Genomic DNA, 16,900 nt, shown 5'->3' with positions numbered 1-16,900 from the left:
TTGCTCTGCTTGGCCAGCATGGTCACACTACACAAAACACTTCCACAACCATACATGACCTCACACTACTACAGCAGGCTCCTGGGAATAACCTGTTCTCAACAAGGCCATTGATTAGATGTAAGGGCTGCGTAAACCAACGAATATCACTACTGCGAAGTAAAAGTCGAAGCAAAAAGTCGTGATTCTTTTAAACGTTGTTCCTTTATTAGCGAAAACAAGCATGCTTGTGTACGTGTTTCTATTATCACTATGAAGTGTGTTACTGTTGTACTATATTATCGTGATTATGAGTGATATTATAGATGGCCGACAATTTGAAAGGGTTTGGCATGTTGACGTTGTCTGCCCACCCGTGGGCGTCATGTCCATCATAGGTTGATACTACCTCCATGTCATTCAGGCGTACTTAACATTTTTGCCTGTGTATAAATTGATTTCCTCCTAATCTTCAGCAGGTATGCTACTTGCCTCCAGACATCCTGTGATTACACAGATGCGTATAAATGCTTATAATATGCTATCGTCATTAGGCCCCAGGCTGCACCAAAGCTCGCCGGGCACGACCTGGTATAGGGTCAGCTGTGGCATGCGCCCCAGGCCTATCTCGTCATGCCGGTGGTACTCAACACGGTTTGGTCGAAGGCGGATGTTTTTAAGTTGAATTTTAAATAGTATAGACTAAATTTAGTCAGGTAGATAGTATATACGTACGCTGTATGTTGATCTGGTATCGTCATCTACATGTAATGTGTTTTGTGTTATGACTGATACCGCAAGGATCTTCAGATGTTCACAATGGTCGCGTCAATTTCATAAGGTTGTTTCCAGGAATCCAGTTTGGTAGCCGATACCTAATAGCCATTGTCCAATGTTAGCAGAGTAGATCTGCGCAGAAATGGGAACCCAGTGATAGCGCAGTATCGCATGTCTGTACCAGAGGCCAACAAGACAAAGAGCAGATCCAAAGACACTTTCAGTTACCCTTGACATTTAGCATGAAATATAATATCACTCAGCGTATCAGAGTATACGCCGAGACTCTCCATTGTTCACCCAGCCTTCGCTGTAAATAGCGGTCGTATATTATACGCTCGTTTAGTTCATCGTTGTTACGTTAGCAGCACAAGTATTCACTGGGAAAAAATAAAAAACTTAATCGCACAATTTATCTCAGGATGACAAATTGTTCTGAACAGGAACATATTTGCTCTTGTCATTGACATGTAAACGCATGTTTCGTTTGCCGTGGGCCTCAAGTGAGTGAGATGTTTACGGTTGGTCTTGTGATTAGCGTACTGAAAACCCATAACACGGGGGATACAGTAACAGTTGTCAAACGTTCCAAAGCAAAAATAACACATAAAAACGAGCAATGCAGTTTACCATTGGAATATTGTTGATAATGATATGAATAGTTAAACATCAAAACGTGTTATCTTAAAATGAACACATATACGTAATTGACACGAAAAGTTGTAAATTGTCTCTGAATATGGTCTGTGTTATGATAAAAATACTGAAAACGGCTTATGTCGTATGTGAAAATGTATGTGAAAGTGCATCGCTATTTAACATTATTCTGGACAATGTGCCAACAACTGAAACATTCAGTACTTGTTGAGTATAGCAAGATTATCGCTGTCTGTTAACTGGGTAAGTGCACCCTGAAACACGTTATAATGGACAAATATTGCTACATGTATTCTAGCTTACTGTTCCACCGACAGGTTTAGCTATAGGCTATTGGTGACAATATTCAACCGCAGGCATTGGCCGTGCTATCTGCCGTCAGATGCACACCAGCAGTAGAGATCCATCCGTGTAGCCGATTCACTTGGTCTGCACTGAAATGCCACACTTTGCCAATATTCCAATCGGGCAGTAGATCTATAGTTTCAACTAGCATAAATAATGTCAAGACACAATAGAACTGCCTCATCAGTTGAAGTGGTCATTACCAGCTGATTACACAAGGTGGTTAACATACACCACCTGGTATACCGTGTCCTTACGCTCTTTGGTCGGGCTAAGGGGTCATAAACATAATGGTATAACAATCGAAACACCGACTTTATGATGTGAACGCCCCTACTCTGGACGGGCTCAGAAGTATCACGTGACATGTGACTTTTCGCACTGGACCGTGTCAGGCCAAGTGTGGAGAGGTGTGGAGTGATGTTTTGAAAATGTGCACATGGGAAAGTTATTTGGAGTTGACACGAAGTGGTGTGAAGTGCAATTTCGTTTAGGATATACACATGGGTCAGGTCTTGTGCAACATCGTCGTTCATTGGAGTAATAAATGTTTTCTATCATCACTTATTGAATTTTCGTCAACATTCTCACTCATCTGCAGGCTGTGATTTGGTGTTGATCAAGGCTAGCCATTGGCCAGGGCTTGGTCTTCTGTCCCACTCAACCCGGTGGCAAAACGCGCAGGGAAACAATGGCCGAAGACACACCGGATAACGATGCATGGGATGCAAAATTTCTGGAGGACGAAGAAATGGATTTTTTTACCGAATTGGCCCTTCATGAAACGGAGAGATGGATACAGGTAATCTACTTCACTACTCATGTAAATCGCACGAAACCATGCAATGTCAGCGTAACGTATTAATTCACAATAAGAGTTTCTTATATACGTATAGGCCTACAGGCTATGTGGTCTAGCTGCTAACTGTCGGAACCCCGTTGCAGTAACCGAATAAAGGTCGACATCGTAATGAAAGGCACAAACAATCCTTCATTCAGTGATTCACGATATCCAAACCATTCAATGACCCCCCTCGCGCAATAAAAACAATGTGACATTTAATGGTTAACCTTACAGCACAGGCAATGTGAACAGTCTGTGGCAAACGTGTTGAGGCAATGGGCCAAGCCGAAACATGTCTCTTGACATCAGTAGATCTTCGTGTTCATGTATGGACTTTAATTGTCTCAGCTTAATCAACTGTAATCCATATCAAATATACCGCCATGGGATTCCACTGTAATCACATTCACATATCCCCTGGGATTCCAATGTAATCCATGTTACACATCCCAATGGGATTTCATCACAATCACAGTCACATATTCAAATTGGATTCCATCATAATCACAGTCACATATTCCAATTGGATTCCATCGTAATCACAGTCACATATTCCAATGGGATTCTGACATAATCACAGTCACATATCCCAATAAGATTCCACTGTTATCCATGTCACACATCCCAATGGGATTCCACTGTAATCCATGTCTTATATCCCAATGAGATTCCACTGTAATCCATGTCACATATCTCAATGGGATTCCACTGTTATCCATGTCACACATCCCAATGGGATTCCACTGTAATCCATGTCACATATCTCAATGGGATTCCACTGTAATCCATGTCACATATCTCAATGGGATTCCACTGTTATCCATGTCACACATCCCAATGGGATTCCACTGTAATCCATGTCACATATCTCAATGGGATTCCACTGTAAACCATGTCACATATCCAAATGGGATTCCACTGTAATCCCTGTCACATATTCCTATGGGATTCCACCATCATCACACCCACATATCCTACTGAGGTCGCCCTAATCACAGACCTAATACCTGCAGGATCCCATCTAACAAGGACATTTGAAATTTTCACTGAAGAATAGAAAGATGAAAAGGAAGCCATGTTGCCAATTGATAATGTTGATAGTGTAGCTTTATTACCAAAATGATGATATCATCAAATACATATTGCAAAATATCTGGTGGACATTCTGGATGACACCATGGTTACAGGAACTGAACTGATCAGAAACCCTCTTCTAGAATGGGTGCAGGCTAAAAACATATGGTAGAAATTAAAGTTTGCATTTCTACAAATATATGTAGGGTTATGGTTTAAATTTGTAAAATATCATGAATGTCGTGCATTTAAGAATTTCAGTTATACAAGGTTACAGAGTACCTTTGTAATGGAGAAATATTTCAAGTTGTACATTATACATAGTGAAAGTTTACATTGCTCAATTACTGGAAGTCCTACAAAGGTCATTAATAAATAATATACACAGTACAACAATAATATGAATCATTAACATTATCTTGTACCTTTGCAATCTAATTTCATTTCAGTCATTTCCAAATTCATATTTTCCATGGATTTTCATTTTAGATGATTAACAGATTTTTACAGATTACTCATTGGTATGTTTACTAGTGTGTTACCTTCTCTGAGTTTAATACCATAACCATGGTTAACATGTTATTCATCTCCTACCAAGCCTACAAGAAGATAATGGTTATTCTGATTTCAATTTATTATTATATTTAAATCTTTGATCTCCAACACGCAGTGACTGGTAATTATGAATCTCAGTGTAATCCTAATCCATCGTAAAGACATTTTCAGCAACTTCTTACTCAGTTGTTATCCAAAAAGTTGGATGGTCTATTTACGGGACAAGGGTGTGATAATCGCAGGAATTTTGTCAAAGTACATTCAGTTTTAAGTATATTAATTATTCCCATTATTGTCCAGACATACATGTAAAATGTGGGACAGTATTTGCCAATCATATGCTGGGAAATATCACTGAGTTCTGATCACATGATTGCTCGACCCTAATAATGTGTCGTAACCATGTGGTTGTTATGCAATGATGATGTTAATCACTAGCAAAATGAATCACTATGCAGTTTTTGTCTGATTATTGTAAGTAATATTCCTCATCAACAAAATGGCTTGTTTTCACTTAAAAGGGTTTAGTTAATTAATCATGATGATATTTCGTGATTCTATTTCAAGTGGCGAGGACTATACGGAGGAGTTAACAGGTCTAGTCTCTTTCTGACAGATTAATCTACACTATACTGAAGGTAAACAATATGAAACTTGAACCAAAAAACTGCAATTTCATGTCATACACAGCGGGATTGTCTTAACAATATTTGGATATTATTCCACTTTCATATACATTAATTTATTTTACAGTATAACAAACCTCTGTAGACATGTTTTGTAGTTAGTCAACCTGACATTCCTAAAATCAATGCACACTGAAAAGTACTTAGAAGTATTTGGATTTAGCTAACTAGAGTCAAGTAAAGTCCTTTGTTGTAAAGTATGCAAAGTCAGGTTTGTAACATGCTTCTCCATCTGCATGATATATGCCCATAATAAAACAATATCAATTTTGATTGATAATATTAGCATGGGACCAGATGTCCCCATGGTTGGGGAACTCCCTCTGCATAACATTGTTCCCCATTTTATTGTATTTCATACATTAACCAGTATCCATTTACTGTTTCCATTTTAGTGTGTGTACAACTCATTGCACATGTACATTGCACTAGCCACTAGCCACTAGACAGGCAGATAGGGCTTAGGCCTGTGTCTGTGTATCACCTCGGTTCTCTGAATGTTGGAACACAGCGACACTCCTCAGGCACTAGGATGATAATCAATGCAAGCACTAACTGTTTCATGTGATGCGTACACAATCATCCGCACAATTTTATGTCTCCATTCTTTTTGGCTGGAACTGTCTTGGACCCATTTGTTTTGCTTCAGAAGTGATGTCACTCCCTCCAGGACTATCTCTAACCAAACACAGAATTTCTCATGAGAGAAATTTGATTGTATGGCTATTTATGTCATAATAGAGTGAGTGAGTGAGTGAGTATGGGTTTACACCATTTTAAGCAAAATTGCAGCAATATCATGGTGGGGGACACCAGAAATGGGCTTCACACATTGTACCCATATGGGTAATATCATAATAGAATGGACATTTAACATGTTTAATTAACTCGATAATCGAGTATGGTTTATATGATAGAAAAAACTTTGAACCAAACAAGTCAAGATAACTCCAGATTATGTCAATGTGGAAATTGTTTTGTGTTTTCTGACTTTGACCATAGGGGCAAAGATACAATGTCTGCTTAAATCAGGAAATTGAGAAAAAGGACTTGTTTGTTGTTTGTACAAATATTCAAAACCTTATTTTGTACAATATTTTTAGCAGAATATGTTAGATTAAGCAATATCAACTGAGAGGGTTTTGTGGTAGTTTTTTCCGTTGTCATTGTAAGTTAAGCACTTGGTGTATTGTGACACTGTAAACCACCAAGCCGTGTTGTGATCACACCCTGTGGCACTCACTTTACAATTCAGTGACTTCCCAATCTTGTATGTGTTCAACTCTATTGATCTTGTTGCTCCAACATTTATTGCTTTACCCGGAACATGAAAAGCTTTGTCCCCAGTTTTACTTTGAGACCTTGACCGAGTCACAAGATAGAAGGATCTATGTTTGAAAACAGGCCAGGTAATTAGCAAAATCAGTTTTCCGAACCACTGTCAACACTGAGAAATCTGATAATGCAATGCCACAAAGTCTTGTTGACTTCACAGATTATTGGCAAATGGCTGAGTGGGGGAGTTAGTCCACCTTAACCAAAGAACTTGTGTAGTAAGGACAGTGTGGGGATGAGGGATGTAGGACAAGGGTGTGGGTGACAGTAGAGACAAGGGTGTGAGAGAGGTTTAGAGACAAGGGTGTGGGTGACAGTACAGACAAGGGTGTGGGTGACAGTAGAGACAAGGGTGTGGGTGACAGTAGAGACTAGGGTGTGGGTGACAGTAGAGACTAGGGTGTGGGTGACAGTAGCGGCAAGGGTGTGGGTGACAGTAGAGACAAGGGTGTGGGTGACAGTAGCGACAAGGGTGTGGGAGAGGTTTAGAGACAAGGGTGTGGGTGACAGTAGAGACAAGGGTGTGAGAGAGGTTTAGAGACAAGGGTGTGGGTGACAGAAGCGACAAGGGTGTGAGAGAGGTTTAGAGACAAGGGTGTGGGTGACAGTAGAGACAAGGGTGTGGGTGACAGTAGAGACTAGGGTGTGGGTGACAGTAGAGACTAGGGTGTGGGTGACAGTAGAGACTAGGGTGTGGGTGACAGTAGAGACAAGGGTGTGGGTGACAGTAGAGACAAGGGTGTGAGAAAGGTTTAGAGACAAGGGTGTGGGTGACAGTAGCGACAAGGGTGTGAGGGAGGTTTAGAGACAAGGGTGTGGGTGACAGTAGCGACAAGGGTGTGAGAGAGGTTTAGAGACAAGGGTGTGGGTGACAGTAGCGACAAGGGTGTGAGAGAGGTTTAGAGACAAGGGTGTGGGTGACAGTAGAGACAAGGGTGTGAGAGAGGTTTAGAGACAAGGGTGTGGGTGACAGTAGCGACAAGGGTGTGAGAGGTTTAGAAACAAGGGTGTGGGTGACAGTAGCGACAAGGGTGTGGGAGAGGTTTAGAGACAAGGGTGTGGGTGACAGTAGCGACAAGGGTGTGAGAGAGGTTTAGAGACAAGGGTGTGGGTGACAGTAGAGACAAGGGTGTGAGAGAGGTTTAGAGACAAGGGTGTGGGTGACAGTAGAGACAAGGGTATGGGAGAGGTTTAGAGACAAGGGTGTGGGTGACAGTAGAGACAAGGGTGTGAGAGAGGTTTAGAGACAAGGGTGTGGGTGACAGTAGCGACAAGGATGTGAGAGAGGTTTGGAGACAAGGGTGTGAGAGAGGTTTAGAGACAAGGGTGAGGGTGTAGGTGACAGTAGTGACAAGGGTGTGGGTGACAGTAGAGACAAGGGTGTGGGTGACAGTAGAGACAAGGGTGTGAGAGAGGTTTAGAGACAAGGGTGTGGGTGACAGAAGCGACAAAGATGTGAGAGAGGTTTGGAGACAAGGGTGTGAGAGAGGTTTAGAGACAAAGGTGAGGGTGACAGTAGCGACAAGGGTGTAGGTGACAGTAGTGACAAGGGTGTGGGCGACAGTAGAGACAAGGGTGTAGGTGACAGTAGAGACAAGGGTGTTGGTGACAATAGAGACAAGGGTGTGGGTGACAGTAGAGACAAGGGTGTGGGTGACAGTAGAGACAAGGGTGTGGGTGATAGTAGCGGCAAGGGTGTAGGTGACAGTAGAGACAAGGGTGTGGGTGACATTAGTGACAAGGGTTTGGGTGACAGTAGCGGCAAGGGTGTAGGTGACAGTAGTGACAAGGGTGTGGGTGACAGAAGAGACAAGGGTGTGGGTGACAGTAGTGACAAGGGTGTGGGTGACAGAAGAGACAAGGGTGTGGGTGACAGTAGCGGCAAGGGTGTGGGTGACAGTAGAGACAAGGGTGTGGGTGACATTAGTGACAAGGTGTGGGTGACAGTAGCGGCAAGGGTGTAGGTGACAGTAGAGACAAGGGTGTGGGTGACAGTAGCGGCAAGGGTGTAGGTGATAGTAGTGACAAGGGTGTGGGTGACAGAAGAGACAAGGGTGTGGGTGACAGTAGAGACAAGGGTATGAGAGAGGTTTAGAGACAAGAGTGTGGGTGACAGTAGCGACAAGGGTGTGAGAGAGGTTTAGAGACAAGAGTGTGGGTGACAGTAGCGGCAAGGGTGTAGGTGACAGTAGAGACAAGGGTGTGGGTGACATTAGTGACAAGGTGTGGGTGACAGTAGCGGCAAGGGTGTAGGTGACAGTAGAGACAAGGGTGTGGGTGACAGTAGGGACAAGGGTGTGGGTGACAGTAGCGGCAAGGGTGTAGGTGATAGTAGTGACAAGGGTGTGGGTGACAGAAGAGACAAGGGTGTGGGTGACAGTAGAGACAAGGGTGTGGGTGACAGTAGCGGCAAGGGTGTGGGTGACAGTAGAGACAAGGGTGTTGGTGACAGTAGAGACAAGGGTGTGGGTGACAGTAGCGACAAGGGTGTGGGAGAGGTTTAGAGACAAGGGTGTGGGTGACAGTAGAGACAAGGGTGTGGGTGACAGTAGCGGCAAGGGTGTGGGTGACAGTAGCGGCAAGGGTGTGGGTGACAGTAGAGACAAGGGTGTGGGTGACAGTAGAGACAAGGGTGTGGGTGACAGTAGCGACAAGGGTGTGGGAGAGGTTTAGAGACAAGGGTGTGGGTGACAGTAGAGACAAGGGTGTGGGTGACAGTAGCGGCAAGGGTGTGGGTGACAGTAGCGGCAAGGGTGTGGGTGACAGTAGAGACAAGGGTGTTGGTGACAGTAGAGACAAGGGTGTGGGTGACAGTAGCGACAAGGGTGTGGGAGAGGTTTAGAGACAAGGGTGTGGGTGACAGTAGAGACAAGGGTGTGGGTGACAGTAGCGACAAGGGTGTGGGTGACAGTAGCGGCAAGGGTGTGGGTGACAGTAGAGACAAGGGTGTGGGTGACAGTAGCGACAAGGGTGTGGGAGAGGTTTAGAGACAAGGGTGTGGGTGACAGTAGAGACAAGGGTGTGGGTGACAGTAGAGACAATGGTGTGGGTGACAGTAGCGGCAAGGGTGTGGGTGACAGTAGAGACAAGGGTGTGATTGACAGTAGAGACAAGGGTGTGGGTGACAGTAGAGACAAGGGTGTGGGTTACAGTAGCGACAAAGGTGTGGGTGACAGTAGCGACAAGGCTGTGGGAGAGGTTTAGAGACAAGGGTGTGGGTGACAGTAGAGACAAGGGTGAGGGTGACAGTAGAGACAAGGGTGTGGGTGACAGTAGCGACAAGGGTGTGGGAGAGGTTGAGAGACAAGGGTGTGGTTGACAGTAGAGACAAGGGTGTGGGTGACAGTAGCGGCAAGGGTGTGTGTGACAGTAGCGGCAAGGGTGTGGGTTACAGTAGAGACAAGGGTGTGGGTGACAGTAGAGACAAGGGTGTGGGAGAGGTTTAGAGACAAGGGTGTGATTGACAGAAGAGACAAGGGTGTGGGTGACAGTAGAGACAAGGGTGTGGGTGTCAGTAGCGACAAAGGTGTGGGTGACAGTAGCGACAAGGGTGTGGGAGAGGTTTAGAGACAAGGGTGTGGGTGACAGTAGAGACAAGGGTGTGGGTGACAGAAGAGACAAGGGTGTGGGTGACAGTAGCGACAAGGGTGTGGGAGAGGTTTAGAGACAAGGGTGTGGGTGACAGTAGCGACAAGGGTGTGGGAGAGGTTTAGAGACAAGGGTGTGGGTGACAGTAGAGACAAGTGGGTGTGGGTGACAGTAGCGGCAAGGGTGTGGGTGACAGTAGCGGCAAGGGTGTGGGTGACAGTAGAGACAAGGGTGAGGGTGACAGTAGCGACAAGGGTGTGGGAGAGGTTTAGAGACAAGGGTGTGGGTGACAGTAGAGACAAGGGTGTGGGTGACAGTAGCGGCAAGGGTGTGGGTGACAGTAGCGGCAAGGGTGTGGGTGACAGTAGAGACAAGGGTGTGGGTGACAGTAGCGGCAAGGGTGTGGGTGACAGTAGCGGCAAGGGTGTGGGTGACAGTAGAGACAAGGGTGTGGGTGACAGTAGAGACAAGGGTGTGGGTGACAGTAGCGACAAGGGTGTGGGAGAGGTTTAGAGACAAGGGTGTGGGTGACAGTAGAGACAAGGGTGTGGGTGACAGTAGAGACAAGGGTGTGGGAGAGGTTTAGAGACAAGGGTGTGGGTGACATTAGAGACAAGGGTGTGGGTGACAGAAGAGACAAGGGTGTGGGTGACAGTAGCGACAAGGGTGTGGGAGAGGTTTAGAGACAAGGGTGTGGGTGACAGTAGAGACAAGGGTGTGGGTGACAGTAGAGACAAGGGTGTGGGTGACAGTAGCGACAAGGGTGTGGGAGAGGTTTAGAGACAAGGGTGTGGGTGACAGTAGAGACAAGGGTGTGGGTGACAGTAGCGGCAAGGGTGTGGGTGACAGTAGCGGCAAGGGTGTGGGTGACAGTAGAGACAAGGGTGTGGGTGACAGTAGCGACAAGGGTGTGGGAGAGGTTTAGAGACAAGGGTGTGGGTGACAGTAGAGACAAGGGTGTGGGTGACAGTAGCGGCAAGGGTGTGGGTGACAGTAGCGGCAAGGGTGTGGGTGACAGTAGCGACAAGGGTGTGGGTGACAGTAGAGACAAGGGTGTGGGTGACAGTAGCGACAAGGGTGTGGGAGAGGTTTAGCGACAAGGGTGTGGGTGACAGTAGAGACAAGGGTGAGGGTGACAGTAGAGACAAGGGTGTGTGTGACAGTGGCGACAAGGGTGTGGGTGACATGGAGACAAGGGTGTGGGTGACAGTAGCGACAAGGGTGTGGGAGAGGTTTAGCGACAAGGGTGTGGGTGACAGTAGAGACAAGGGTATGGGTGACAGTAGAGACAAGGGTGTGGGAGAGGTTTAGAGACAAGGGTGTGGGTGACATTAGAGACAAGGGTGTGGGTGACAGAAGAGACAAGGGTGTGGGTGACAGTAGCGACAAGGGTGTGGGAGAGGTTTAGAGACAAGGGTGTGGGTGACAGTAGAGACAAGGGTGTGGGTGACAGTAGAGACAAGGGTGTGGGTGACAGTAGCGACAAGGGTGTGGGAGAGGTTTAGAGACAAGGGTGTGGGTGACAGTAGAGACAAGGGTGTGGGTGACAGTAGCGGCAAGGGTGTGGGTGACAGTAGCGACAAGGGTGTGGGTGACAGTAGAGACAAGGGTGTGGGTGACAGTAGCGACAAGGGTGTGGGAGAGGTTTAGAGACAAGGGTGAGGGTGACAGTAGAGACAAGGGTGTGGGTGACAGTAGAGACAAGGGTGAGGGTGACAGTAGAGACAAGGGTGTGTGTGATAGTAGCGACAAGGGTGTGGGTGACAGTAGCGACAAGGGTGTAGGTGACAGTAGCGACAAGGGTGTGGGTGACAGTAGCGACAAGGGTGTGGGTGACAGTAGCGACAAGGGTGTGGGTGACAGTAGAGACAAGGGTGTTGGTGACAGTAGCGACAAGGGTGTGGGTGACAGTAGAGACAAGGGTGTGGGTGACAGTAGAGACAAGGGTGTGGGTGACAGTAGAGACAAGGGTGTGGGTGACAGTAGCGACAAGGGTGTGGGTGACAGTAGAGACAAGGGTGTGGGTGACAGTAGGGTATGGATGACCAAGGTCCCAGAACTACAGGCCTTATTATGCTCTTTTAGGCTTGAGGATCAGAGGGCCAAATTCTGTCAGTCCCCCTGCGAGGGATTTGAATGTGGTACTTATAGGTTTGCGAGGGTTCCCCTTTGAGCCCTTCAACACATCCTCATTTTATGACCTCACCAAGAAAACAATGTTTCTCTTGGCTTTCTCACTGCGGCACAGGTGAGTGAGTTACAGGCACTTGACATCACCCATGTCTGCTTTGAGCATGGTACGCAAGGGGAAAAATGAACTTCCAGGCCAACCCGATCGTTCCTTCTCTATTCCACCAATCTCTACGATTGTGACTGCGTTGAAGATGAGGTGAACTCCTCATGTTCCCAGTGCCTGCACTACGAGCTTTCATTTGCGCACCAAAACTAGGAGTGGTTCGCGGAAACTGTTCCTTCTGGTATACTGTACATCCACGACCAAAGTTAGTTGCAACACCACATGTCTAAGGTTACGCGCAGTCATCCTGTAGGATTATGAGATCAGGGTGGTAGCCTCTCACCATGGCTCTACACAGCAATTGTTTTATTAGAGCAGTCATGGAAGGATGTTTTTGGAGGTGCGACATGGTTTTCGCGAGTCATTATCTTCACGATTTTCATGAAGACGTTGAAGGTGTTCACAGTTTTGGCCCTCTGGTAGTTGCCCAGCAGTTAACCAATCCCCGACGCAAATAATGAACTCCTGCCTGGAGCCTGTTTTCCCTCCCGAGCAGAACTGTCTACAACATGCCCAGTTATCTGCTTTGGCTCAGTAACACAATATGTAAAGATGTTAGCCAACACTATCTTCCGTTTGACATGTTTCTGTACACCGACTTATCCTCAATTCTTATGTTCCGTCTCTAAATAAAATTGAACCACCTCTACCATTCCGGTGTTTTAATGCTTTTTCTGCCTTACTGTTATTTGACAAGTTTGTCTTTTCAAGGGTTTTGTTTAATGAGGTTTTTGACATCTGAAGGTATACCCTCCTCCATACCCTCTGAAACCTGTTTTTACAAGCTCGGGCGACACGCAGTCATATGATTTGATGTGATGTCACATCTGGTCACTTGACAGCGGCGATGGCCCTATAAAGAGCAGGACTTGAGATGGAAACAGCTTTTCTCTTTCACCCAGGACCATCACTAGGCGCTGTCTCTTTGTTGTTGTAAGGTAAACAGTAAATGCACTAGGGAGTAATGCAGAATAAGTATACAAATGTAAAAAATATTAAGATTTTACTAAATTTGAAATGATTTACAGGGATTTTTTACGAAACAAATTTTCAAGTTAAAATACCCAAATGTCAAGAAACAGGTGGGTAAAAAAAATAAATACTGGCTACCCAATCAAAATCAAACCAATGGGTGAAATACCCAAATAACCAAAACCTTGTGTGTATCAGCCTCCGGAAGGAGTGGCAAGAAGTGTATACATGATTACCCTTACCAGTACAGTGAGTGGCTCACACAAACATGTCACAACTTTCCAACACAGGCCATACTGTTTCATTGTCACTACATTCCGTTTCCTGATTGCTTGTAAGATGTCAACCACAACAGATAGTATAACCGACCAGGCTTGTTTTATTGATGAGCCAGTATGTGGTAAAAGCTGGAAAAATAAATGAGTGGGATACAGTCAAGTTCTACACACAATGAACTAGGACTCCATTACAAAGTAAAAGGTGTAACTACATATTTTCTCTCAAGATATTGCAATTACAACTAATTGCGCAGCAAATAACTAATAGCTATGAACGAGTGATATCAAGTGATGGGCTTGTATACTCCATATAATCAAACCAGCAAAACCTTCAGACGTATATATTTGTTTATACACGTTAACAAATGACTACTCATACAGCAGTCCCTAGCAAAATCAGAGCGAGAATCGCTACATGTTGAGCTGAGAAACAATCAGTATTAGTCTAACCCTAACAGGGCCTCTGGCAAGCTGATGAGAAATGTATACTGAAGATACTCATAAATTCAGAGTCAATATAACTAACTGACACTTTGTCACTGACAAATATACATCATAATAAGTTCTAAGAGGTAGAATTAAAGCATACAATGTACTTACAACACAGTGCGTGCTACATAATTTGAGAGAAACTATTTCTGATACATGTTCGGAAAGCGCGTTTTCGCTTGACCACATGGCGGAACAAAGGGAAATAATACGTGAAGCTTTACTGTCTGCCGCTAAAACAAAAGACCTTTCATAAAAGGGAGATAACCCTGCATCCCTTCAGATAAACAGCACACACTGTCTTGCAGTATTAACTCACCAGATATACCCTTTCCTGTGAGCTCTACACCATCATTTGAATACACAAACAAATTGTCATGCCTTGAATACTTTTTTGGTGAAGTGCTTGGTATTGTCAGTGTCATAACAATAAAAAGAAAAATGTGAACAAACCTATCTCTACACAGTGTAAAATCAGTTGCTCTGAGTGATCAGTTGAACAGTGCAAATTCACAAGAATCGTTCTTGACAGACCCATGCCAAACTGTGTGACAAATTATAGATAAAAATAAAAGCCCACATTCATGAGGCTTCCACATTTTAGAAAGAAAATGTTTCCACCTTGTCAGATAAGAGATGGGACCTGTTAGATTATTATCTAAGGGTTAGTTTAATTTTACAGCATGTATGTCGCCAGGTTGGTTTATTTGAAATTTCAAGCTACCAAACCGAGAGATTCAAATCAATTGCATGGAATGTTAATGCTATTCTTTTCAGCAATAAGAGATACATGATAATCGTCTTTATGTATCTGACTGTTTATGGTAATTAGCTGACATGTTTAAACCCTTCATGTAATAATCCGATGACGTTTTTGACTGAAGGACTAATTTTCTGATTGGCTCTGAACTATACTCCGGACATCGTCACTAACAGCATACTTTAAAATATGTTTATAATAGGCTTATTCATGAACCCCTCAGATTACATGAATTCCACATTCTACATAACCCAATTTTGATTGTTGTTTTGATGCTCATGTTCACTGGAGATATTTGGAAATTGTGTAAAGTAAATACCCATTTAAAAAGGTGAAATGAACCATACAAATGAAACATTTCTTGGATGTAGTTTCATCAGTTCTAAAGAAAAGGGATTCTCAAAAAAACATTCATTCCTATTTTATATTGTGTTATCGTTATTGTTATATATGATATGTTATAGCTGTTCCTGCCATCGTTGTTGACAGAAAATAATTTGTAAATCATTGACACACGTCATCTATGCATGTCAACAACATGTCTCTGTCAATTTTTACTCTAACCAAATCCGATATCTTTAACAAAGATTTATTACACATCTATTTGAATAATTCCAGAAAGAAAAGTTAGATATTACAAAAGGATTGCAATAGAATGTGCTGAGAAATTTAACATGCCTTATTTTCTTTTTGAGGTACATAAGCTACTTCAAGTATTGATATTTAGAAAGCAGAGCATTTATGCCTGTCATGCATAATGGACTGATCCAGTCCCGGATGATAAGTCCTGCCCCTCAGCTTCCATCCTCGCTATGGCGTCACAGCCGACAAAACGGGATAGTGAGGGCAATGAGTTTGGCTTTTGATATTTGGGTACCACTTGTTTGTCAAAAATATCTCAATAGGAGGCTTAGAACGCCTGTTATCAGACAATCGAGAGTGGGATGTGTATTACTTCGAACCACACATCAGGCAAGGCATGGATCAGTCAATGATATATTATTCATCCGTTTGCTGGGTAATTAAATTTAGGTTTTTACTTTCCATCGAAACTTTATGGAAACCGTAAACACAAACACAAGCAAGTTGCAAATCATGTGGATATCCATAAAAAGATTGTCAACAGCTAAAACATTGCCCTCATTTCATTACAGGTGCAATAACCATTATAACCTGAAAGTCATAGAGTAAGTATTTTTTTCAATGCACTAAAATAAAAGAATAGTTAAGAATAGAACAAAGCAGTGAATTATTTCTCCCTCTGCTACATTGTTTTTCATTATAATAAATGAGTCATGACATGTATTTTATTTGGGCATTTGGAACATGGGGTTGGTCATGTCACCGTGATCTTCAGCCTCAAATCTTTGTTAATAGTTTTAACATTTGTATGCCATCCTATAGTAACTGACTTTCCCATTTTGAACAAATCATTTTTTTCACAGTTGTTTGCCAAGGGCACTTAGTTTGGATTCCTAACTTTAGATAAAAATCCCTGGTCACACTTCCAGACTATTGGACTTAATGAATTGCCAGTACTTGGGTACATGTATGTTTAAACAGTTGAAGACGTTGAGAGGATCCAGACAAAGTGAGCTGCCAGTTGTAGTTGCCATGGATTTGATCCATCGTCCAAAAAAGGGAAACTTGTGATGGCAGATTTATCTGACAGAGAATCTGCAGTATGGCCAATCAATTAACTTGCATTGAAATAAAACACAACACTAATTAAGATTAAGTTATTATTTTTTATTGAAATGTATGAGTCCAAGACAGTTTACTGTTAACTACTAATCATGTAACTTAGGTATAAAGAAGTTCTTGCCGCTTAATCAATAACAGTCATTGTTTTATTGCAATGGAGAGGTGTCCTCCCATTAGTTAGACAGCCAGTTGTTATAGACACCTTAAAATAACAGCTTTTCTGGTTGAGTGCACAACAAAGTGCAATGCTGTTACCTTGATTGATAATGGAATGACCCATAGCTAAACATCAAGATATAACAAAACAAAAAGACGTGTTAAGTCAGATGTACTTATTTTATAAACATTCATTACATCCAGCCATACATCTTGCACTCGGTTTGGGGGAAGTAGAGCCAGGCTAGCCGCTCTCCTGATAAACTGTTGGACCCGAGGGTCTTCTTTGTATGGCACTGCCAGTCCTAGGTCATGCACTTGCCACTTGGAGACTGCATGACTATCACACCTATAGGACAACACTAAATAATATACATTTCATTTTATAAATTAGAGAGAAACATA

The 16,900-nt window shown here is 43.6% G+C and overlaps 1 protein-coding gene across 1 annotated transcript in view; it reads left to right on the top strand.

Annotated features, from left to right (window-relative positions):
• The first annotated feature begins 2,221 nt into the window (after positions 1–2,221).
• Positions 2,222–16,900, top strand: part of LOC124151838 (LIM and calponin homology domains-containing protein 1-like) — a 184,468-nt gene continuing 169,789 nt past the window's right edge. The window contains exon 1 of the mRNA XM_046524486.2: positions 2,222–2,560. Within this exon, the coding sequence (XP_046380442.2) occupies positions 2,450–2,560 (111 nt within the window). The 5' untranslated portion in view covers positions 2,222–2,449. The remainder of the gene's footprint in view (positions 2,561–16,900) is intronic.

Source organism: Haliotis rufescens, unplaced genomic scaffold (genome assembly GCF_023055435.1).
Source record: "Haliotis rufescens isolate VD_foot unplaced genomic scaffold, xgHalRufe1.0.p SCAF_7, whole genome shotgun sequence".
NCBI lineage: Eukaryota > Metazoa > Mollusca > Gastropoda > Lepetellida > Haliotidae > Haliotis > Haliotis rufescens.
The sequence above is the reverse complement of the archived record's forward strand: the minus strand, read 5'-3'. Positions and strand labels throughout refer to the sequence as shown.